This window comes from Primulina tabacum, chromosome 17 (genome assembly GCF_025594145.1).
Source record: "Primulina tabacum isolate GXHZ01 chromosome 17, ASM2559414v2, whole genome shotgun sequence".
NCBI classification, from domain to species: Eukaryota; Viridiplantae; Streptophyta; class Magnoliopsida; order Lamiales; family Gesneriaceae; genus Primulina; species Primulina tabacum.
Genome location: NC_134566.1, coordinates 33,169,854 through 33,195,079, shown reverse-complemented (window position 1 = coordinate 33,195,079; position 25,226 = coordinate 33,169,854). Strand labels below are relative to the sequence as shown.

The following is a 25,226-nucleotide window of genomic DNA, read 5'->3' as shown; positions in this document are numbered from 1 at the left end:
ACCGGGTCGAATGTGACCCGATTTATATATTTATATATCAAATCAAAAGTATATCCATCAATAATATATAAGGGTAATAACCTGAATTAGGTAAAATTTTATTTTTGTGAGATTAATATTAATTTTAAAGTATTTAGTTATTATTTTAGAAAAAGGATTATTCCGCGGAGTAAAGAATGTTTTTTTTTAATTATAATCGAACAGTAATAAGTGGCCGGAAGTTTACATATTCCGGCGGCCCTCCTCCGAAATCCCCCAGCTGTAAAACCTCTGAGAAAAATACAATTATCAATGGCGGAACCCTGCATCCGAATTCGTGTAGAAAGAGAAGAGGAGAATGAACAACTCTACGGCGTTTTATTGTACTATAAATACGCAGATATTCCTGACCTTCAAGACCTCTTCGATTTTTACCAATCAAACTGTACTTCGCTCTCTCTACTCGGCCGCGTTCGTCTCTCTGCTCACGGAGTGAATGTCACGGTAATTACTGGTTTCATTTTTTCTTTATCTAGTTTACCCCCAAAAGGCGTGCCTTTTCCACCTTTTTATCGAAACTGGACGTATTATCGTTGCGTAGGTTGGTGGGAAATTGAAGGCATTAGAGCAACACGTCGAGGCGGTAAAATCGATTAGTTTGTTTGAAGGGACGGATTTCAAGCTCGCATCTTGCTCTGAGCCGATCAACGATCGAGTCGCAATTGAATGTGGATTCACTTCCCTTTCCATCCGGATAGTCAAGGTCGAATTTTGTGTTGATATATCGATTATTGGATGCATAATGTTTTTTTCTAATTTCAAAATCACGAATTGTCGAGAAATGTTGTTTCAGCTGTTATTCATGTGAAACTGTTCTTTTAGCAGTTAGCACTCAATTGTTTATGTTTCACCCTTCAGCCCAAAGGTGCTTTTTAGTTGGTCAAGTAAATCTCCCTTAATGTCGACTGCTCTCTCGCTAATAGTCTCTCAACACAGTGACAGGTATTAATATTCGGGATCTGATTGTTAGGCCATAAGGGTGAGATTTTAAAACTTTAATCCATTCTGTAATATGATATAAACCACTTATTTATGCCAGCCCGAAAGATTAGTTTTCTTGGTAAACAGCATCCTAAATATATTGGTCACTCACTCCATAGTTCCTTATGCAGTCAATCTAAGGTCACAATGTTACTAACCTTGTGAGAAGCCAACGTTTATGGCAGCCTAAAGAAGGTAGATGTCATGGCCGATGATTGCATGGTTTGTGAACAAAAACAGGAAAAAATGAATTAAATTATTTGGAAGAAGTGAGCCTATACTAGTTTGAAATTTGGATGGCCTATACTAGTTTGGAATTTGGATGGGCTGCATTAATTTTTGTTGTTTTCATTTCTTATCCACTCTGGGAATGTTTAGCAGCGGTGATTTGGATGGTTGGCCTTCTTTGCTTTTCTTTTATCAGTGAAATCTATGCATGTTTCTTCATTTGTATTAAATGCCAAGTCCGGCCATATTTAAGCTGAAACAGGTTTTGAATTGTCTGTAGGAATTAGTGACTTTATGTTCTCATCCCTCGTTGAGCTCTCCAGAAATTTCAAATGCTGGAAGGCATCTCTCTGCAGCTGAATTTCATTCTATGCTTCGGGACACTGGTTTCATTTCTTCCTTTGCTTCATGAACATTCTGGATTTCAAGTTATTTGCATTTTGCACATTGCAATTGTTGGAGTTATATGTCATTTTGTATTATTGATTTGAGTCTTAGTCAATGAAATCCAATCCAGGTTATATTCCTGGAAAATTGTGAGTGATTCCATGGCTGTCAGTTTTTTTATGTTTTATCAACGTTTCTGAGATCTATGCATGTGGACTATGCGTCCTTTTGGTCAATTTATGGTTAAAAATTGAGGCACTTTATTGATTTCTCTAAATTATTATATTCGTTTTAGAATTTTAATGTGCGAGTTTGTGCACCATTGGATACTTGATTTAAAGGATGGTAGTTGATACAGTACGGAAATATATTTGACCAGCCTTTTGATATTTAATTTTTTTCCCCAGGAAAATGCCTAGAGAAGAGTTCTGGTTCTGATAAAAAGATGATTCTGTTAGATGCAAGAAACTTGTATGAGACAAGAATAGGAAAGTTTGATCTGCCATCTGTGAAAACGTTGGATCCAGAAATTAGACAGTACAGTGATCTTCCATCCTGGATAGATGAAAACTCTGAGCAATTGCGAGGGAACAGTATCCTTATGTGAGTACTTTGCTAAGTAGAGCATGTAGCTTGAGCTAAGAATCCTGTATTGTCCACTTTACCTGAAATGCTTGTACTTCATCTACTATCTGAGATTTTTGGTCTCCAAACCACATGGAAACTATCTAACATTGGTTGCCTGGTATACAGGAATTGTTTTTTTAACCTTGTCATGATCCATTACATGGATCATTGATTATTTTGTGCCACATTGCTGCAGATTCTACCTGGTGATGAACTTGTACAAATTTGTATCAACTGATGCTTGTACTTTATCTTCTATCCTTTCTGATTGTCTACTACAGTTGTTGAGATTTTTGTGTCTGATTATATTTTGAATCCATTTTTAGTTCTTAATTTGAGTGATTGGAAACTACTTTAAATTGCATTTTTTATTTTCCTGAAGTATCTTGATTTTCAATGGCATTACTACTACTTTCATGGTATACACTACCCAAGTGATCGTGTTGAAACTCTGTGGTTTTCGACTACTTTCATCATCCCCCCAAGTCAGCAATCTTTTGTGTTCTGCCATATCTGTTTCTTCTAGTATTGAATCCTTCCAATTACATTACACTGTCTATTGATACCATTTGTTTTTTAATTGTCATTTGCAGGTATTGCACTGGAGGAATAAGATGTGAGATGGCATCAGCTTATATCAGATCCAAAGGTGCTGGTTTTGAAAATGTTTTTCAGGTGTGGTTCTTCGAGCCTTGTTTTAATCACTATAAATTTATTTGAGTATTTTGTCTCCTCCAAATACGGTCTCCACTCAGCTAAATAGAATAAATTCGAATGAGCTTCAAGACTAGTAGCAATGAGCTTGTACTGGCATGAAGTAATCTTGAGTTTTATGCTATTTTACTATCGGTACGATATTTAAAATTTTCTTCTTTCCTTTTTAGTGCCACCTTCTTCCCTGTCCTTCTGGAAATGCTGTGTATCTAGCTATCAAGTTTGTGTGAGCAGCAATTATCCTAAGTGATTCAATTCACAATTATCTAAATGTGGAGTTGGCTGTTGGATAATAATTGAGTTGGATACTTATTATTATCTATAGATTTTATATAGCTGCAGATGCCTGAATGAAATGATGGTCTAAAGTAAAGGAAATAAGTTCAATTGCTAGGAGTTTTAGGAGCAATCATTGCAAAGGAACTGCTGAATCTATGTGATTCCCAACTTCTAGTGCAGCTGTCTAGGTACATAGCGATTGCAACATGGCTTTGAAGATCAACCTTGTGGTTTTAAAATTATGAATGCACCATTATTATCAGTTCTAGCTTTTGATGGAGCAGCGAGTTTTTTTGTCCTAAATATATTTTTCAATGAAAGAAATCTTCACGATTGCTGACATCTTTTGATGTGTCTCTGCGGGGCTTGCATCTATATGTATTGTCTTGTGTCTCAGCATTTCTTGTTGGAAGGTTCATGCTTATCATCTAGCTAAAGGATAGCGTGATTGAGGAATCACGGGGACTTGCTTTGTTAGGCCGTCAGGTTCTGAAATGAATTAATTGATAGCATTTCTGTTTTTATGCGATAAATGGAGAAAGTCGCCCACTCTAGAAACAAAATATTTATTATATAACTGATTAACTGCACTTAGCATGATCATGGTATCTCTGCAGTTTTTCCTATTTAACATGGAGGCGACAAAATTTAAGTAGTTTACTGATTTTTCTTTGTTTGGTACGCTACATCTTGATATTCGGGGTGGTTTCTTTGAAGACATGCCTGATTGTGTTCTTTGCTTTGTTTACATGTTTTTGGTGTATTTTATTTTCAAATATTCTCCAAGAAGCGGGGAAGTTGCTTAATATGTCTCAAGTTGATGCTTGTTTAACATTGTTTTTCAGTTATATGGTGGAATTCAGAGATATTTGGAACAATTTCCAGATGGTGGCTTTTTCAGGGGAAAAAATTTTGTTTTTGATCATCGGTATATCTTTTTTGTCACATTCATTCGATTAATCCGACCTTTACTGTGACCGTGCCATGTATTAATGTTTTTGGGTCATGCTTGATTAAGTTGAATGAAATAAGGTAAAAACTAGGATAGAAACGAAAATAAAAATGAAATGGTATCTCTCTCTCATTCCTAGATTGACATGAGAGGAAATGAAAGAAATAAAATACAGTTAATAAATAAATCATATTATATTTAAAATATTTGAACAATAATTATTCTAAAATTATTTCATATTATTATCATTATCACTATTTATTTTTATTATAATTTTTATTAAATAATAATTATTATTAATATTTTATTTGGTATATCATTATTATACTTTTAATTTTTTGTTATTAATATTTTATTATCACTATCTATATATATATATATATATATATATATATATATCGTTGAATCAATTATTAATCATATTTAGTATCTTCGTTGTTTCACCATTATTATTGTTATCATTAAATAGTACTTATTATTATTTTATTATTTATAATTATTAAAAATTATTTTTTTTATTGATTTTATTTATTTATTATTATAAATATTTATTATCAAAATATTTCAAAAAATAAATATGAGAAATATATATATATATAATGGAAATGAGTAAACCCAACCAATATTGTAGGAATGTCTATTCCCATGTTCGTGGGAGTACCCATTCCGAAAGCTATATCAAGCAAAAAGAATGAAATAAAATCGGAGAATGTTCATTCCATTCTCACCTAATTTCATCCTACCAAGCATGCCTTTAGTTAATATATATATATATGGGTCGTTTGTATATTATATGTTGCTTATTCAAAGAAAACATACTAAATTTTGATGCTTGATTTGGTAAAAAAAAAAAGAAAGTTCTGGTTGCTAGATATCTTTTTATCAAATTTAACATTGTTTTCTTTATGTCCTTTAAACTTTTAAAACTGTTGACTAGGATTACATGATGCCCTTTTTCTACCGTAGAGAATTGATCTTTCAGATTAATTTGATTTTTAGTTCTTCTTTTGTATTTTGTAGTTCTCTTTCTCAAACTTTGTGCAAATGTTTATATTCAACACAATGAAGTAGCTACAATGTCTGTTGAAGCAAATATTAAATTTGAAATCATATTATGTTTTAAATTAATTTGAAATCACTTTTAAACATATATACTAAATTTTAAATCTTGGTTCTATAAATCTTATATCCCTTCTTTAGCATTGTTAATTAACTTTGGCCAGTTTCCGAGAAGGATTATATATCATATCTTAATATTTTTATCTATTTATCCCAGTGTTTCAGTTGGGAGCTTGGACACGACCATTTTGGGAACTTGCCTTCTTTGTGGTGCTACATATGATGATTACTCTTCGCGCAGCCGGTGCAGTCACTGTAGAATGCTTGTGTTGATCTGTGATAGTTGTCGGGTATGCCCTATTCGGAATACTTGAACACTTGATTAACTGCATACATGATAGGGCATGCAGTCATGTGTTTATGAATTGAGATAAAGGTTTAAGAGTAGAAGAGAAAAAACCTTCTCAGTACAAAGTTTTCAAGTATTTAAAATGACAGCCAAACTGTATCCTTAGGTATAAGCATACAAAAGCACACAGCTCTTGACTTGTTTTGGTTGAAATGGAACAAATGTATTTTTTTTCCAGAGAAGGAGTTCGTTGTACATTTGTGAACTCTGTCAGGCAAGTGGCAAGCCGATGTCAATTTCCTTTGTAGATGATATGTCAGAAAAAATATCAAACACAGTGGCACATGAAGTTAAATTCAACCTAGATCGGGCCTTGCATTCCCCTCTTCTATCACGGAGGAAAGGTAAGGTCAGTATGCTTCAGCATTCTCTTCTTGGCTTGTAGCATTCTCTTATTGGCTTGTATTTTCCACATATTCTTGTCCTTTTCAGGCATACAATAACCTGTAGAAAAGTTTCTTGATAAAAAAATTTAATTGTAGAAAGATAATGAGAAAAGCAGTTTTCACATCATATAATTTATGCATCAAAAAGTGTGGTGGAAGAAATCATCCCAATTCAATCAAAATAAATTGATATTAAAGATGTTTTGTAATCTCGATGATATGAATTTTTGCTTTAGCATATAATCTTCTGATTGAACATAAAAATATTGATTTTTTTTAATGTTCTTATAAGTAAAAATGATTGAAGAAATTCATCCTCCGTGGTATATGTTTAACCAAGTGAATCTTTCAGACCATAAAGTTTAAATAGTGAATCCTGCTAGATATTTGTAACATAGGATAGAGAAGAGACACACAACATAGGATTTACATGTTTTGGCCATAAGGCCAACATCAATGGGACATATTGTCTGATCTTCCTTTTATATGGGTGTGAGAGCGTCCCGTTGATAAATATGGTAAACAAATCACTCTTATTAGATGATGATAAAATTACATTAAAGCTTTGACTGCAACATGTCATCTTTGATGCTTGTAACAATCATCAGCAATATCCATATTTAGTTAACACATCATCTGACCACTTTGACTCAAAAGGCACAGTCATCCAATCTATTGATATTCCTTGCTTCTGGCTCGTGTTAACCTTCATAGCACAGCTCATTATATGCTGGTTGGCACTGTGCAGAACAAGATTCAACCGCTAAAGGGACATCGAGGAAACTTCGAATTTTATGCTTGCATGGCTTCCGGCAGAATGCTTCCAGCTTCAAAGGAAGAACAGCATCACTGTCCAAGAAACTCAAGAACATAACTGAGTTTGTTTTTGTTGACGCACCACATGAACTACCTTTCATTTACCAACCTCCTGTAGCCAACCAAACTTATACTCATGGTTCAGTCCTTACACAGGAATGTCCATCTTTCAAGATTTCCAATCGAAAGTTTGCATGGCTCATTGCACGAGATCATGATAAAGTGACTGATGATGAGTGGAAGATGGCTAATGTTCCATTTGACCCCATGCAGTACCAGCAGCAAACCGAGGGATTCGAGAAATCCCTCAAATATCTGAACACTCTATTTTCTCAAGCTGGACCCTTTGATGGGATTCTGGGATTTTCGCAAGGGGCAGCAATGGCTGCCTTAGTCAGTGCAAATCAGGGGATTTTAAAAGGTGAGATAGGTTTTAGATTTGTGATCTTGTGCTCCGGATTCGCTGTTAATATGGGCGACTATGCTGAGGGATCGATAACTTGTCCATCACTTCATATTTTTGGTAGCAAAGAGGGCAACGACAGACAGATAGATTGCCAAGCTAGTAAGCATCTGGCTTCCTTGTTTGACAACAGCTGTTCTACCATCGTCGAACATGACCTTGGTCATATAATTCCCACCAGATCTCCGTACATCGAAGATATCAAAGATTTTCTTCGACGGTTTCTGTAATTTTACCAATTTTATGGGACCATCATCATGAGATGCTGATGTAATCAGCTTGGGGACCAACTTATATGGTGCTTCTATCATTCATGTAACTCTGTTTCTTTATTTAGAAAGTCCCATGGCTATGTTTGACCTCTTTGCGCAGAAATGATGTATCTGATTTTTTTAAATCTCTCTAGAAACAATAAATTTGTAAATAATTATATTGAGTACATATTTTTGGAAAAACTATAAGCAGAAACAACTCAAAAGCGTAATCAAGCTCTTGACAAATTTATGAACATTTTGAGGTTTGGAACGTCCTATTCGACTAGTAATTCTTAATTAAAGTATTTGCTTCAAATATAAGAAAACTTGATTGATGTGATCTGTCTGAAATGGATGAGTCGGGTAAGGAGCTCCAACGGATCAAATCAACAATTTATAGTGTTTGGGAATTTTGAGTGAAGATAATGGCCTGGACAGCACTTGTAAATAAGAAAGTAACTCGTGAATGGGCGCCGGATGGGTGTCCGGCGTGGCCACTCCGATGCTTAAGTCAGCAGACTTTTCCGGTAAACACAAGTAATATTTGAGAGAAAATATGTGTAATGCTTGAGAGTTGAAAGATTTCAGAATGTTTAAATAACATTAATACCTGCTATTTATAGTAAAAAATGGGGTATGTACCTCGATTCCCGTGCCACCTACTAAATATGGCAAGTTGGCTGCCCATACTTATAGCTTCTGATGGCTTCTAGGACACTCCAAGCCCAAGTTGTTCTGACAGATTAGATTGCATGTATCAATCACACTCGAGTGTGGTGCAATTCTCGAGGTGTCCCGGGTATTTGTATGAGAACCCGGGCTATGATCACTGCCCGGGAAGAGAAGAAGTGCCCGGTTAGCAAAGTACCCGGGTGGCTGCGTGAGAGCCCGGGCTTTTAATTGAACACCCAGGAAGAGACGTAGTGTTCAGGCTCTCGAGGATTTTACCCGGGTCATCAATGACCCGGATTCTTATGGGGTATCACCACCCATCCTTAAAATAGTCGGGCTAGAGTTTGACTCGCTGTTCCGATCAGTCACACTTGTACTTTTGAAACATCATTCAGAGTGTGTAAGAGCATCGGGGCTTTTAATATCCAATAGATGAAATGGGATACCGGGGTCTGCTACAACCCGAGTTTTGAATAAGACACAGGCTTTAGTATTTATACCGCCGAAAAATCGTTTCGTATCCCGAGGCAATAATGAGTCTGTCTCCTCGATATCCGTACCCGTCCTTTCATTTGCTTGCACCATTTCCTAGATCCATCCTGATCGTCCACGTGCATCTGGATCAATGGCCGAGATCTATCCCCCCGCTTATATATAGTAACTCGCTTATTTTTCAAAAATCACTTGCAATTTCAAAACTGCAGCGAAGCTCTTGCAAAATTTTTCTTAGAAGCTCTTCTCTGCAAAATACTTATGTCTCATTCAACATAAGTGGATTGACAAATACCTATACATAGACATGTCAGAGTTGTGTTTCAACCAAAATCGACGAAGTAATTTAAATGTAAAAATAGCATTTTGTTGTTTTAAATTCACTTAGGTTACATGATTTAATAGGTAAATTAACATGAAAGGAAAAATGCAAATCTTGATTTTAGAATAGCATTGCAAATATCTAGATTATACAGCCAGAATAATTGCACATCACCTCAAAGCCATTGTCTTGTTTCTATTGTATTATTAACGATTTAAGATGATTTGTTAACTCTCTTTCATTGGCAAAGACTTATTTTGGGTTCCATTTGGATTACGATTACGAAAGCAGACACCGGAAAAAAGAAAAGGAAAATGATCTTCTGGATTTTTTCAGGGCGAAGAAAGTGGTTGTTAGATGCTGATTTTTTCGGAAGCTGTTTTTCTTTCTGAATAAACAATTAAAGTTTCAGCATTTCTTTCTTGAGAGAGTGTGTAGTTTTATGGATCTCTAACTTATAGTTCTCACGTCGAGGTAATTGATCTTTCGTCACATTTTTTGTTTGTGTTAAATATGTTATGAATCTATTTGTGAACAATGGTTTTTATTAGTATGTCTCGTTTCTACTCCATTTTTTACGTGGAAGAAATGGTAAATAACGATTTCGTATTATTAGAAGACTGGAAAGACCATTAACAAGAAGTACGCTTTTGTCATAGTTCATTTTTTTTCATATTATCTTTCAATTCAACATTTTTTTCACCAAATAGTGGTGTTGCATCTTATACATCAATAATTTTTCAATGCACCTTTTTTTGAATATTACGTCAGCATTCTGATAAAAATGTCTTGAGAACATAAAACAATATAAAATTGATGATTTTAGTTTGATATGCGTGTAACTTAAGTATTTCTAGATAAAAATTTGATTAAATGTCTCGATTTAAATATGTGTATAATATAAATATATCAAGTCATTATCGATTAATTGTCTTGATTTAAATAAAAGTATAACACAAATATTTTCATTAATCACGTGCAACTTCCAAGATACAATTTTAAATATATTACTCACAAAATCAAAAATACAAAACCCACGCAAAACATTGGAATATTCCAAATCAACTTTGATTAAATGTCTCAATTTTGAATTTTGTAATATAGCATCTATATTTATTTTATAAAATAAGAATAAAGAATTATATATTTAAAAAAAGAATAAAATATGTATTAATAAATATTAAATACACAATTAATTACATATTTATAAGGAACAAACCACAATATCATACATACAAGGAAATGGAAGCGGAATTGAAGGCATAATCTACCGGAAATGGATCTCTATCCTGTGAGTTCTCATCATCCGCAGTACTTTTACGCTGCATTCCGAATTATCTGCAAAATGATTTTGTGTTGATGAAATCGAACCGAGTGATCTAATTTGTTTCGATTTAGGTCCACATATTTTGCAAAACTGAGTTTTTAGGGCTGTTGATTTTTGAAGATCGATAATTGGGGACCTTTTTGTGATTGGGATTTTCACTGGGGGGAAACGATACATCGAATTGGATGCTTAGAAGATTTTTGATGAAATGATAATTTGCCTTAGTGGCTTTACTGGATACTTTGGCGTGCTTGAACCTGTTCTTAGGGAATGCAGTTTACAGGAGTGATGGATCATCAAAATAGATTTGTCTTTATGTAGCATACAGGAGAAATGTCTCACTAATATTTCATGAAGGACCCTATCTAAATATGTGAAATATTTGATGAAACCTATGTTTATGCGATTATATGAACTTGTGGTTTATCCTACGACATTTTCCTTTTGGAAGGCGACTAGTGATGGTTTTCATTTTGATTTTCCTCGTTGGATATTTCATTGACGTTCTTTTTGTGCTCAGCCTGCAGAAAAGAATTACGCTCATCCAAAGATATGTTTCTTCCACGTGCTTTTCAAGGTTGATTAGAGTTTGCTTTTGTGACTTTATTTGTATTTTATAATTTTACTCCGTGTTTATAAATCTTGAATGTTCAAGCATTGCTTTCCATTTGACAGGCTGCTGCTTTGGCATTTTATATTCTTTCAGCCCTCTTTTTTGATAGTTTCGTCATCATTTTTGTGGTCACTGTACTTTTGTCCGCACTTGATTTCTGGGTCGTCAAGAATGTAAGTGGACGCATCTTGGTGGGTCTTAGATGGTGGAATGAAATAAATGAAGATGGTGAAAGCATATGGAAATATGAATGCCTTGACCAAGAGGTGAGGAGCTTTGGCATCTCAAATGCGCTCTTTGACATACGGCCTGTGCTTTATTAATTTTGCATTGATTATTTGGTTGAATGGATCCTGAGTATTCTATCCCTTGTCATTTCCCTCTTTCTCAGTCTCTGGCTCGAATGAATAAGAAGGATTCTTGGCTGTTCTGGTGGACCTTATATCTTACAGTAAGTGTATATATAAATGAAAGGCCTTATATCCTTTGTGTATCTTATCTTCATCTGACATATTGTATCCCAAAGGATAAAAATGTAACGAATAAGCACACTCATGAAAATTTGAAAAGTTCACTATAGTTTCCATCATAATGTAATTTGACGTTGCTTCTGCTTTTAGCTGTCACAATTACTCTTTGTTGATGACATATTCAGAATCTTTTTTATTTGGTATAAAGCAGTTGACTTAAACATTGCTTTTCGGATGTAGGCGGTTGTGTGGATCTTCTTTGCAATATTTTCTCTCATTAGGTTTCAAGCAGACTATCTTCTTGTTGTTGGTGTATGTGCGACCCTAAGCATTGCCAACATCGTTGGCTTTACCAGATGCCGCAAAGGTATGTGTATTAAGTATTAACTGATACATATCTCATGTTTTGAATGCTTTTCCAGATAGTTACATAACATGGATTTTTACTGTAAATTGACATTAATGTCCATGATTTTGGGAAACATAAAGGTTTTCCGAATGTACGATCATTATCATGGTATTACAACAAGTTTGGTTTGACAGAATGAGTTAGTTAGAGAATATGCTTATAATTAACGAGTCTTCCATGTGTTTGGTTAACATTATTTTTAGCTCCTTGTTCTCCTTGTAAAACATATGAACTATTCATTCTTGAAGACCTTGGCCAGGAATAATCCATCAATAACAAATCTAGTGTATACAATCTGCTACTTGTAAATAATGTGTGAGGACCACTGCCAGAAAGCTTTCCATTATTACCATAAATATCCTTGGGTCACCAATCGTCCACCAAAAAATTGGTGTAATATTCAACTAGAGGTCTTTGCTTATGAAAATTCTTTTCTGCATGATGATAACTGTACACATGTTAAAGAAAATAAAAATTGCTTATATATTTTTATGATCGATCTCTTTAATCGAGCAATTATATTGGTCCTTCGCACAGATGCTAAGCAGCAGCTTCAAGCATTTGCCACTCAGACCATTGCTTCTCGGGTCACGTCTACTTTTCAATCAGCGTTTAGTGTCGTTTGAATGACTTACAAAAAGAAGGGAGGAAAACAGAGATTAGATTTCAAAAGAGTCGTTCAATTTTCATAATTGTTTTGTCTATCGATACTAAGAGAGGCATTGGTTTTGTAGTCCTGTAGCCTGTAGTTATATATCACAGTTTATAACAGAGGTCTATATAATATTTCGATTTCTTGAGGCCTTGTAGTAAGTAGTACATGGCGGAATTCATTTGTTGGTTTTTGATTCGATATTGCGTTGATTCATACTGTTGAATAAATGGGACTGATGGAATTCTTATTTCAGTTCATTATCTTGCTTCCGTGTTAGAAGTAACTATGTCGAGCAACTCCTACATGTAATTTAACGTTAATACAGTGATTATTCTCATTGACATAGTGGAAGTTAACTGAAAGTAATCCATGTTTTCATTGCTGAGTATATGGTCGAAAGAATAGTGAATAGACAACTACATTAACATAGTGGAAATTCAGTTATTTGAAAGATGAAACATCAACCTAACCTTGTTTAGGTATTGGATATGTATTTATTTTTTGTTTGTACTCTCTTTTATTTCAGGAAAATAACTTTAAATTTTTCAATTAATTTTGCATAAGTTTTTAAATAACTAAATACATTTTAATCTATCACCTAAATTGTTAAAACCTAAAATCTTTTTCTTTCTCAGAAAAATCAACATCAAATTAAATATCATTAAGGAAATAGCAAACTTTGAGCTCTACTTCGAAGATTAAATGGGTATCAAAACTTTATTTTGAGCTTTTCTAACTTTCACAACTTCAGCTTTTTAAGCACTAAAAGAAGGTTTGGAATTTACCTAAACATCCGTCTCAAAAAACAACAAAAAAAGACAAAAAAAAAATATCCTACCTAAACATCCACAAAATACCTAAAACACATTTTATGTAATATATATTTTTAAATTAAGAGTTCTATCTCAAATTGAATTGATCAAAATCTTCGGAACACTGATATATCAAACCTAAACATGAAATTTTTTTTTTATTATTATTATTATATATATATACTATTATATTAAGCCATAAACTCTCTTATAAACCAAGTTTGATATGAGTGTGTGACATCAAATTAAATTTATGTATGTAGGCATCATTCTATCATTTTATTGATTTTATTTTCCAAAAATAACTTATTTTTAAATCTTCCAATCCTATTAATAAAGAGACAAGACGTGTGGTGTGTCATTAGTTTTGATGTCTCAATTTTGATCTTTCAACTTATTTTTACTCGCTCTTTATTAATTTTTATAATTATGTTTTTTGTTTATTTTAATATAAATCAAATTAATTAAAAATTGTATAACCACGTAACACGTACATGAAAAACGCTAATATATATACGTGTGAAATGAATATTTTATATGGACTTTAACAGTGAATATCAGAACATGTGAAACCATAAGCCAAGAAGCTGGTGGCAAATGTACATAACATTATAAATAAACTTTTTAAAAAAGAAATTAAACACTTTTTAGAGCCAAAAAAAAAAAAAGAATTAATATAATATATACAAAAATTTGTGTGAGACGATCTCACGGGTCGTATTTTGTGATACGGATATCTTATTTGGATCATCTATGAAAAAGTATTACTTTTTATGCTAAAAGTATTATTTTTTATTATAAATATCGGTAAGATTGACCCGTCTCCCAGATAAAAATTCGTAAGATCGTCTCACAAGAATCCTACTATATAATATATTATAGATTAGGTTGGTATAAGAGGATTATTAGTTCTTGATTGAAAACGACCCCACCACACTACACCACCACCCATCTCTATCCAATTTTCTTTTCTCTCCTCTAATAATAAAATGAAATATAAAGAATTATTGCTAATCAATTGTGTAGATAGATGAGGTAGTGTTTGAGTCGTTTTGGTTTCTTTTCGCATCTTTGTGTAGCTATCCGGTGAGTATATTCATTGAAAGGCATCGTCTTTTGCTTCGTTCTTACCTGATTTTAGATTTAAAGTTGGCTTCTCTTAAGTTAAATTGTTCATGGGTTGTTGTAGATCGGTGCGTCTTTCGCCATCTACTGAAGTCTCGATAATCTTTGCTGAATTTCAAGTGGGTTTTTTCCGGTATGTTTGATTCTGGATTTGGAATTTTAATTTTGTCAGTGCGTTTTTAAGATGATAAAAAATTTGGGCTTGATTGATTTCGATCGTGGTTTTGGTGGTGTGGGTTTATTTCATCGCACTGATATCTATCATGTCTTCAGTCTTTTCCTAGTGTTTTCACTCTGTGTCTGTTCTGTCTTTCTGTTTGGATTCAAGGATTTTGTTAATAATTTTGAGATTTTGGTATTTAATTTTTGAGTTTGAACTCAATGCTAGGTTCCATGACATAGTGAAAATCATGAAATTGTCGGACGGAGCTCATAGATTTTAAATAAAAGATCTCATCTTCAAACAAAAGACTTTATTTTCTTAGATTTAATTTTTTTAATAGCTGAGATTAGATAAAAGAAAATGTAAGGTTTTGGTTACGAGGCAATTTGTTTCTGTGGATCAAGGACTTCACAAAATATTGTTGTTCAATTTTATCACTTGTTGGGGCACTTGACTCCGTGGGGGGTAAGTTTTCTCATTGTCGTGCTGTTATTGCTATGAGTTCCAGCTTTAAGATATTGTATTCTTCTCTGTTTAATAATTATTTTTCATCAGATGTGAATCGAGTTAGAGATTTCATGCTTTAACATTGATTTACTACCTGAATTCTCAGTAGATGGGATCTGAAGGACCTACTTCGCCGGTAACATTTCATGTGACAGGATTTAAAAAGTTTCACGGGGTTGCAGAAAATCCAACCGAAACAATTGTTAACAATCTCCAAGGTTATCTTAACAAAAGGGGTGCGCCGAATGGGCTGATCATCGGTAGTTGCACAATTCTTGAAACTGCAGGCCAAGGAGCTGTTGGTCCTTTGTACCAAACATTGCAATCTTCGGTGAGCAAGGATAACACACTGTCCAGTTCTACCAGGGTTATCTGGGTATGCTGCTCCTTTGCATCACACTCTTAACTTGATCTGGGATCAGTGTTGCACAAAATAAGTTAATTTCCCAACAATAAGTCAGATTTCTGTGGATGTTGCAACGGATTTTATAAATATAACAGTGCAAATGGTGTTACTCAAAAGGGACTTGGTGGCTTAATTTGTCTTTTTTATCACGTCATTCTTGTCACTGAAGCTTGTGATCTCTACATTTTTGAATTTGTCTTGTTTTTCCGACAGTTGCTACGAGACATACTAAAATTGAATCCAACTATTCTTTGTATTAAATGGATATCTCTCTTTCCATCCGAGACTTAACGTCATGACATATTTCTGTCGTCATGCAAAACATTATGTACAACATCGAATTATATATTGGCACAGTCAAATTCTATCACATTTATTGCTTATAAGTTAGTTTTGCTAATTCTACAGGCAATTCTTCAAGTCTGTTGTCAATTTAAATTCTAGTTGTTCACTATCAAAACATCTACAATTTACAAATATGCTAGATGTTTTATGATTATAATTTTCCTCACTGCATGGATAGAATGAAACTCGTTATCATTTTTGACGATGTTGTCTAATTTTTCTTCCTTATTCTGATAATTCAGGTCCATTTTGGAGTAAACAGTGGAGCTACAAAATTTGCTCTAGAGCATCAAGCTGTCAATGAAGCCACCTTCCGTTGTCCAGACGAGATGGGATGGAAGCCTCAGGTCAGATTGGTCAATTAGTTCTCTCCAATCATCTCTCAACATGACTAGTTTTATATCAAGATGATCTTTTTTATTGCAGAAAGTTCCCATTGTTCCTGCGGATGGTGGGGTTTCACGGGTACGAAAGGTATGTATACATATGATGCTTATGTTAGTTTTTAACCGTAGGCTCAGTTGTTGAATATGGAAATGGGTTAGGCCTTCCTTAGCTAGTTCATGGTTGGAAACATTGATGAACCCCGGGTAAGCAGTCCTGTTTCTGTACACATTGAAAAAGGAAAAAAATAGTTGAAAAATATAGATAAGTACAATGGAGGATAACACATCATGTGAGACGAAATTACAAATAACAGAGCCAGCTTTTATGGCCTTTGAAAATTTTCCGTCTCCTCTCTTTCCCCAGTTTCCATGTGGTTATTATGCTAGTGTAAAAACTTTAACTTATAGCATGAAGCCTCTAATTCATGTGGAATCATGTGTACTAATTAAAACTATTCACCCCAGAGTAGATGCCTGGATTTATCTCATGTTTTGAGTTTTATAATTTTAAAACGCAGACTTCACTTTCCATTGAGGATATTACGAAGTCGTTGGCGAATATGGGTTATGAAGTGATGACTTCGGATGATGCTGGTCGGTTTGTTTGCAACTATGTATACTATCATTCCTTGCGTTTTGCGGATCAAAATGGAATTAAATCGATATTCGTGCACGTACCTCTCTTCTTGACCATTGACGAAGAGACTCAGATGCGATTTGCTGCTTCGTTGTTGGAGGTAATTGCGGCGTTGGAGTAATCTGAGCATTGTCGTGTTCTATCATTGTGAAGGTGATGGATATATATCTATGTATATATATTTATGTCAATGTGGTGGTTTAATATTCGATTAAGTTATAATAATTTTGTTGACTTTCAACTTTGATGGATTCTTTTTTATGTATATTTTCTTTTATGTACCTTTGGTTTGTATGTAAAATACTGCATCTTCCAAAGTACTGAGAAGGGGGGCAAATCCAGACTTGTGCGCGCGTGTATATATATAGAAGCACGTGAAAGGTATTTAATTTATATTTATTAAAAAAAATGAAAATTATACTGTCTTCATTATTATTTTATATATTGTATTAAAGATAAAAATGAAAATCCTCTTGAGGACATTTGGACTCAAAATAAAGAACTATCAAAAAAGAGGTAAGAGCGGAGAAAGTTTTGCTGTTTAAACGAAAGCCAAACAATAAACTCACTAACTTCCATTTGGGTTTATGTTTGCTGGCAATTCAAACCTAATAGTCAATCAAACCATTATTAATTTCTTAAGTTCAAGATTACTTAAAGAAGATCGTAAAATCTTATCTAGGGATATATCATTTTGTCAATTTGTTTTTGTTGAATCAGATTATCATCGTTTTGAATAGGAAAAACGTTTTTATGTCTGATCGGATAAGATGGGTCACACCATCTACTACGTTATACTTATTACAGATGTGATTTCATAATATTCTCCTGTTTTCCAAAAAACACACTATCCATTGCATAAAGAAGTGACACAATGTGGTCCAAGTGTGGTGGAAAGGAAGAATTTTTGTTTTGTTCACTTTGCATAGACTGAATTTTAATAAAGAGTATTTTGGGCACACTATGTTACATTTTAATCAATCAATGAATACGAATATGTAAAACAATGAGTTGGCGAAAAGTAGAATCTTCTGCGACAACAATTATACACCATGAATGAATATCATCGAAAAATATTCTTAACTTTTGCCAGAGTCAATCTTTTTAAACCATAAATCATACCCCTAATATATACAAGTCAATTTTGTTCTTTTTGTTTTATTTAACATATAATAATAACAAAAGAAAATCTTATAGATCATTGGACATTTTTATTTGAATCAGGAATTTCATGTACAACTTAAGTTACTCTTAACTGTGTATGCGTATCTGTTTGTGTGTGTTTAAATATATTTTGAACAAAGAAAAACGAAAGAAGTTTTCAAATGCTAGATCTAAAGACAAGTATGCATAGACAGCTAACTTTGCAACAACAGTATCCCATTTTAAATAACAAGAACAATTATGAAACTTATGCATATGCAGGTGGTATGGCTATCCCCATCGATGAAAGGTAGCAGCAGATATCAACCCTCAGGAGGTGGGCACAATGATGGAGGTAGGCTTCCCAGGGTGGTTCCAAATTGACTTCCAATTACACCTATGATGGCAAAAAAAGGCATATCAGCATATCATGAAGCATAATTGCTCGAAATCAACTTAAGTGCATGAACAAATAAAAGGGAGGGAGGAGAACTAAACATTTGTTCCTGAAAAATTGGATATGAATTCACAAAGTGAAACTCTATCAGTTTAAAAAGGAAAAGAAAACAACTAAAGAAGTGCACCACCTGCTATTCCTTGAACGTTTGTGCCGACCACATCCTTGGGATGATAGTATTTGCAAGAATCTCCATATTGGCACGAGCCCTACAGCCAGAGGAAAAAAGCTATAAAGATTCAAAATAACGAATGTAACAATGATTTCCGACTAATGAAGGTTCTGTGTTTCTTTGTATGGATGCTCTCATCCTTCCAGAACCCAAGAATTGGATTAACTTTGCAGATCATTGTGTTAAGTGAGCACAAGCACATGACGAGTCAACTTTTCTTAGAACGTACGAGCCATGATTCCCAGAGAAGAAATTATCCTGAAAATCAATCGTACCTTTTGGCTAGTGCATAATATAATAACTGGAATCTCATATAAAAATAAATAAACAAATTGGTGGTTTTGCTTTATAATTTAGAATAATAAGATAATCGGGTAATTTGGGTCAGATATCTGAATCGAGAAGTGACTTTCGATACTCCAAACCAACCCAACTAATTACCTGAACTTATCGACTACTCCTACCCTGCCGGGTTCAAGTCAGGACCAATCTACACGACCTGTATGTCCACCCGTAATTTAGATGTGTCATTTATAAATATTTGTTTATATGATTTCATTGTATTTATTATTTTATAAAATTTTATAAAATAAAGAGAAACCGAATTGAACAATTTTTGTTTATAAAATACCAAACGTAGAAGAAAAATAAGCTACTTCAACTTTCTATTAATATCTTAAAACAATTGATGTAAATTGTTGTGAAAAAGTAAAAATTTATGGTAAAAAGTAAAAATCTCAAACTCTCAAAATTTATCAAACTACACACTTTATAATATTTTTCTCTCTACTCAATTGTGATTTTCTTCACAAATGAGAGATCTATTTATAGGAAATCTTTACAAATAATCCAAAAATAAAATACATCATTACCTACATCATCACACACTAATTTTCAATATTTACAACTCTTATTTTCAACATTCAAATATTCAATACTCACATTTTAAATATATTTTTCAACACTCCCCCTTGTGATGATGATCATAATGATTGTCTTCATTACGTGTTTTTATACTGCCTCGTTAAAAACCTTACTAGGAAAAACCCATTGGGATAAAAACCATAGTAAGGGAAAAAGAGTGCAGTCACGTAAACTCCCCCTCATGTTGACACGAACAATTCTTCACAAATTTCGTAGATTGCGCATCCCAATATTATATATATGCTTTCTGAATATTGACGTAGGAAGCGCCTTTGTGAAGAGATCTGATGAATTTTCACTTGATTGAATGTGACGAACATCAATACATCTATTCTTCTCAAGCTCCTTGGTGAATGCGAAGAACTTAGGAGGAATATGTTTAGTTCTGTCGCTTTTTATGTATCCTTCTTTCATTTGAGCAACACATGCAGCATTATCTTCATATAGTATCACAGGCTTCTCATCAGATGATAATCCGCATGAAATTTGGATATGTTGGGTCATTGATTTTAACCACACACATTCACGACTTGCTTCATGTAGTGCAATAATCTCGGCATGATTTGATGAAGTTGTTACGAGCGTTTGTTTCTGAGAACGCCAAGATATTGCAGTGCCTCCACGAGTAAATACATATCCAGTTTGGGAACGTGCCTTGTGTGGATCAGATAAGTATCCAGCATCAGCATAACCAATTATACTTGGATTAGCATCTTTGAATACAAAAGTCCCAAGTCTGTCGTTCCTCGTAGATAACGGAATATATGTTTAATTCCGTTCCAGTGTCTCTTTGTTGGATATGTGCTAAATCTTGCCAACAGATTCACGGCAAAAGATATATCAGGCCTTGTACAATTTGTAAGGTACATAAGGGCACCGATGGCACTTAGATATGGTACTTCTGGACCAAGAATATCTTCATCATCTTCACATGGACGGAATGGATCATTTTCTATGTTTAATGATCTAACAACCATTGGAGTACTTAAAGGATTTGCTTTATCCATATTAAAACGTTTAAGGATCTTTTCTGTATAATTTGTCTGGTGAACAAACATTCCACATTCTTTTTGTTCAATTTGTAAACCCAGACAATACTTGGTTTTTCCAAGATCCTTCATTTCAAATTCTTCCTTCAAGTATGACACAACTTCTTGAATTTCTTTATTCGTTCCAATGATGTTTAAATCATCAACATATACAGCAATAATTACGCATCCGGATGTTGTTTTCTTAATGAAAACACAAGGGCATATTGAATTATTTACATATCTCTTTTTCATCAAGTGATCACTTAGTCGATTATACCACATTCGACCTGATTGCTTTAACCCATATAATGATCTTTGTAATTTCACAGAATAACATTCCCTGGGTTTTGAACTTTGTGCTTCAGGCATCTTAAATCCTTCAGGGATTTTCATATATATATTACTATCAAGTGATCCATATAAGTAAGCTGTAACAACATCCATAAGACGCATTTCTAAATTTTCAGATACCGCCAAGCTAATCAAATACCGAAACGTAATTGCATCCATCACAGGAGAATACGTTTCTTCATAATCAATTCCAGGCCTTTGAGAAAAACCTTGTGCAACAAGTCGAGCTTTATATCTTACTATTTCATTTTTCTCATTTCGCTTTCGAATAAAAACCCATTTGTATCCAACAGGTTTTACACCTTCAGGTGTAAGGACTATAGGTCCAAAAACATTACGTTTATTTAGCGAATTTAATTCAACCTGGATGGCATCTTTCCATTTTATCCAATCCTGCCGATTTTTACATTCACCAAAAGATTTTGGTTCATGATCTTCGTTATCATTTATGATGTCGATTGCCACATTATAAGAAAATATATCATCAATTTCATCTATATCTTTTCGGTTCCATATTTTTCCAGTATTAATATAATTGATAGAGATTTCATGATTCTCGTCAGTTTGTGGTTCTGACAGAACATTTTCATCATCATGTGTTTCTTCAGGAACACCATTCTCTATTTTGTGATCATCATGTGTTTCTTCAGGAACGTCATTCTTTATTTTGTGATCATCGTGTTTCTCTATGAATTTTCTTTTTCGAGGATTTTTATCCTTGGAACCGACTGGCCTTCCACGCTTCAGGCGTTTAATGACATCATGAGTATCTTCCATTTGTTTCTTTGGAATTTCAATTCGAGCAGGGGCATTTGCAGCATGTATATATGATTTAGTTACCCCTTTTGTGTCTGCAAATGCATCTGGTATTTGATTTGCTATTCTTTGCAAGTGTACAATTTGTTGTACATCTTTTTCACATTGTTTTGTTCTTGGATCCAGATGTAACAATGATGATACATACCATGTAATTTCTTTTTCGGTATGTTTCTGTTCTCCCCCTAACATTGGGAAGATTTCCTCATTAAAATGACAATCAGCAAAACGTGCTGTGAACACGTCGCCTGTCTGAGGTTCAATATATCGAATGATTGATGGACTATCATAACCGATATAAATTCCAACCTTTCTTTGAGGTCCCATTTTCTTTCGTTGCGGTGGTGCAATAGGCACATACACCATACATCCAAAAATTCTCAGATGAGAAATGTCTGGTTCTTTACCAAATGCAAGCTGCAATGGGGAGTATTTATGATATGCACTTGGTCTGATGCGAATTAATGAAGCAGCGTGTAAAATTGCATGTCCCCATATAGAAATAGGGAGCTTTGTTTTCATTATCATTGGTCTAGCAATCATTTGCAGACGTTTAATCAATGATTCAGCCAATCCATTCTGTGTATGTACATGAGCAACAGGATGCTCAACAATGATTCCCATAGACATACAATAATCATTGAAAGTTTGGGAAGTAAATTCACCAGCATTATCAAGTCTAATTTTCTTGATTGTATAATCGGGAAATTGATTCCTCAATTTTATTATTTGAGCAAGTAATCTTGCAAATGCAACATTTCGAGTTGATAATAAACATACATGTGACCATCTGCTGGAGGCATCAATCAATACCATAAAGTATCTGAATGGTCCACATGGTGGATGGATTGGTCCACAAATATCACCCTAAATACGTTCAAGAAACATTGGTGATTCAGTTTGGATTTTGACTGGTGATGGTCTTATAATAAGTTTTCCAAGAGAACATGCTTTACATTGAAACTTATTATTCTGAAAGATCTTCTGGTCTTTCAGTGGATGACCATGTGTATTTTCTATAATTCTTCGCATCATTGTTGAACCAGGATGTCCCAATCGATCATGCCAATTGGTTAATATCGAAGAATTATCAACTACCATGTTTGATTCAATGGGACTTATATGTGTATAATGCAATCCAGTAGGGAGCATTGGTAGTTTTTCAATCACATATTTCTTTCCTGATTTATATGTGATAAGACACATATATTTCTCATTCCCTTCATTCATTGTTTGAGTATCATACCCATGGGAATATATATCATTAAAACTCAACAAATTTCTTTTCGATTGTGGTGAATATAAAGCATCATTGATCAAAAATTTTGTACCATTAGGTAACAAAAATTGTGCTTTACCACATCCTTTAATCAAGTCTACAGGACCTGATATTGTATTCACCGTTGTTTTTGTTGGTTTTAGTTCCAAGAAATATCTTTTATCTCGGAGGATAGTGTGCGTTGTACCACTATCGGGTATGCAAACTTCAGCTTTGCTCATAGCATTTTCCATATTTGAACTTCAAAAAAATATGCAATGAAATAAATTACTTGCAATATATATTTAAATATAACACAAATCATAATTATACAATAAAATATTATTCTATGAATACATGAAAAATAGATTATTGTACATTTATATTCTACCATTATATTGTTCATTTTCAGAGAAATCGTTGAGAAAATCTGCAGCATCAATATTGTTCATTTCTATCCCACCAACATATTGATCATTTCCAGAGAAATCATTCATAAAATCACCAGCATCAAAATGAGTTGCATCACTCAAACGGTCACTGCGTTCAGTGAAGTTGGTCTCCTTTTCTTTCCCCTTTAATGATTCTTTATAAAGTTTACAAAGGTGCTCAGGGGCTCGACAAACTTTGGACCAATGTCCTGGAGTACCACATCTGTAACAAGAACTTTCATATCTTTTTGAGTGCTTCTCATTAACACTTGTATTCTCATGATGCCTTTTCTGTGGATGGTTTGGGACGTTCTTTTGAGATGAGTTATAAAAATAACTATCTCGATTATTTTCAAAACCACGGCCTTGACCACGACCACGGCCAATTCCACGTCCACGTCCACGTCCACGACCTCGACCTCGACCTCGACCAAAACCTTGTCTTTGAATTTGATTTTGGTTTCCAGGTTTAAATTCATTTTTACTTACAGCATTTACTTCTGGAAATGCTGTTGATCCAGTGGGTCGGGACTGATGATTTCTCATTAATAGCTCGTTGTTTTTTTCCGCCACAAGAAGACAGGCGATGAGTTCAGAATATCTCGCGAATCCACGTACTCTATATTGTTGCTGTAGAGTAATATTTGATGCATGAAACGTGGAAAATGTTTTTTCAAGCATCTCAGATTCTGTGACCTCATGTCCACAAAATTTTAATTGCGAGATTATTCTATACATCGCCGAATTGTAATCACTGACTTTTTTAAAGTCTTGGAATCTCAATGTATTCCATTCATCCCGGGCGGTCGGAAGTATAACTTCTCTTATATGTTCGAATCTTTCTTTTAATCCCTTCCACAAAGCCATGGGATTTTTTTCAGTCAGATATTCACATTTCAATCCATCGTCGAGATGTCGACGCAAAAATATCATGGTTCTTGCCTTTTCTTGTGACGTGCATATGCCATTTTCTTTAATGGTCTCGCTTAGACCCAATGACTCAAGATGCATTTCTACATCTAGAGTCCATGGCATATAATTCTTTCCCGTGATGTCGAGCGCAACAAATTCGAGCTTTGTTAAATTTGACATGGTGATACTAAAAAATTACGATGCATTTTATTAGTTAATAATTATTGCAATAGAAAGTAACGGATAAACAACAAGTACAAGTATTTGTAAAAATAAAGAAAACACACGAGGAGGATATTCTCCGATAAATAAAAGACTCGTGAGTATGATAACCAAAATAATTAAAAATAACCTTGAGAAAGCCATCTTCTTTTTTCTTCGAAAAATTTGATGATGAATAATTTTTAGAGAAGAAGAGAAAGTTGGAGTGATGGAATGTGTTTGTGAGATCATATTTATAGGGCAAAAAATAGCCGTTGTTTACCATTTATGACCGTTGGGGTACAAAAAAAATAAAGGTATGTATTTGTATAATTTTATGATAATAATATGATATATATATAATATTAGACATGTTTAAATAATTATGTATATCATATCATAATATTATAATGAGTGTCATAATTTATTTTGTTTAAAAACCTTATAGGCTTTTATACTTGTCGTATCCCTTACCGGGAGTGTGGGATGTCGTCTTAACATCCTCCCAGGATTTATAACAAGTTTATGAAAAATTTATTTTTATTATTTCTAATAATAACATTATATTGTATATTAAATAAATACACAATAAATA

At 33.8% G+C, this 25,226-nt stretch overlaps 3 protein-coding genes across 6 annotated transcripts; all 3 read left to right on the top strand.

Annotated features, from left to right (window-relative positions):
* The first annotated feature begins 146 nt into the window (after positions 1 to 146).
* Positions 147 to 7,811, top strand: LOC142531229 (rhodanese-like domain-containing protein 6). The gene is made up of 9 exons (XM_075637318.1): positions 147 to 483; positions 581 to 742; positions 1,529 to 1,634; positions 2,043 to 2,238; positions 2,856 to 2,937; positions 4,101 to 4,183; positions 5,484 to 5,616; positions 5,854 to 6,019; positions 6,810 to 7,811. The coding sequence occupies exons 1-9, from the start codon at positions 292 to 294 to the stop codon at positions 7,568 to 7,570; spliced, it is 1,881 nt and encodes a 626-aa protein (XP_075493433.1). The 5' UTR covers positions 147 to 291; the 3' UTR covers positions 7,571 to 7,811.
* Positions 7,812 to 10,278: 2,467 nt separating this feature from the next.
* On the top strand, positions 10,279 to 12,811 carry LOC142531973 (Golgi apparatus membrane protein-like protein ECHIDNA). Its single transcript, XM_075638265.1, has 6 exons — positions 10,279 to 10,371; positions 10,928 to 10,984; positions 11,083 to 11,286; positions 11,412 to 11,471; positions 11,731 to 11,857; positions 12,437 to 12,811. The coding sequence occupies exons 1-6, from the start codon at positions 10,357 to 10,359 to the stop codon at positions 12,523 to 12,525; spliced, it is 552 nt and encodes a 183-aa protein (XP_075494380.1). The 5' UTR covers positions 10,279 to 10,356; the 3' UTR covers positions 12,526 to 12,811.
* Positions 12,812 to 14,313: 1,502 nt separating this feature from the next.
* LOC142531367 (uncharacterized) lies at positions 14,314 to 17,236 on the top strand. Of its 4 annotated transcripts, none has more exons than XM_075637469.1 (6): positions 14,314 to 14,452; positions 14,556 to 14,624; positions 15,268 to 15,537; positions 16,155 to 16,259; positions 16,339 to 16,386; positions 16,817 to 17,236. In XM_075637469.1, the coding sequence occupies exons 3-6, from the start codon at positions 15,271 to 15,273 to the stop codon at positions 17,054 to 17,056; spliced, it is 660 nt and encodes a 219-aa protein (XP_075493584.1). In that variant the 5' UTR covers positions 14,314 to 14,452; positions 14,556 to 14,624; positions 15,268 to 15,270; the 3' UTR covers positions 17,057 to 17,236. The 4 variants fall into 4 exon arrangements, with proteins under 4 accessions (XP_075493584.1, XP_075493586.1, XP_075493585.1 ...); XM_075637471.1 differs by having other exon boundaries at positions 14,359 to 14,452; positions 15,271 to 15,537; XM_075637470.1 differs by having other exon boundaries at positions 14,386 to 14,452; positions 14,556 to 14,628; positions 15,271 to 15,537.
* Positions 17,237 to 25,226: the final 7,990 nt, after the last annotated feature.

Bases quoted from the DNA above. Each gene is read 5' to 3' on its own strand.
- LOC142531367 (XM_075637469.1), top strand. From the start codon at position 15,271: ATGGGATCTGAAGGACCTACTTCGCCGGTAACATTTCATGTGACAGGA. The intron at 15,538-16,154 runs GTATGCTGCTCC...CTGATAATTCAG, and splicing joins GTTCTACCAGGGTTATCTGG to GTCCATTTTGGAGTAAACAG. The intron at 16,387-16,816 runs GTATGTATACAT...TTTAAAACGCAG, and splicing joins GGGTTTCACGGGTACGAAAG to ACTTCACTTTCCATTGAGGA.
- LOC142531973 (XM_075638265.1), top strand. The intron at 11,287-11,411 runs GTGAGGAGCTTT...CCTCTTTCTCAG, and splicing joins ATGAATGCCTTGACCAAGAG to TCTCTGGCTCGAATGAATAA. The intron at 11,472-11,730 runs GTAAGTGTATAT...TTTCGGATGTAG, and splicing joins GGTGGACCTTATATCTTACA to GCGGTTGTGTGGATCTTCTT.
- LOC142531229 (XM_075637318.1), top strand. From the start codon at position 292: ATGGCGGAACCCTGCATCCGAATTCGTGTAGAAAGAGAAGAGGAGAAT. The intron at 484-580 runs GTAATTACTGGT...ATCGTTGCGTAG, and splicing joins CTCACGGAGTGAATGTCACG to GTTGGTGGGAAATTGAAGGC. The intron at 2,938-4,100 runs GTGTGGTTCTTC...ATTGTTTTTCAG, and splicing joins GTTTTGAAAATGTTTTTCAG to TTATATGGTGGAATTCAGAG.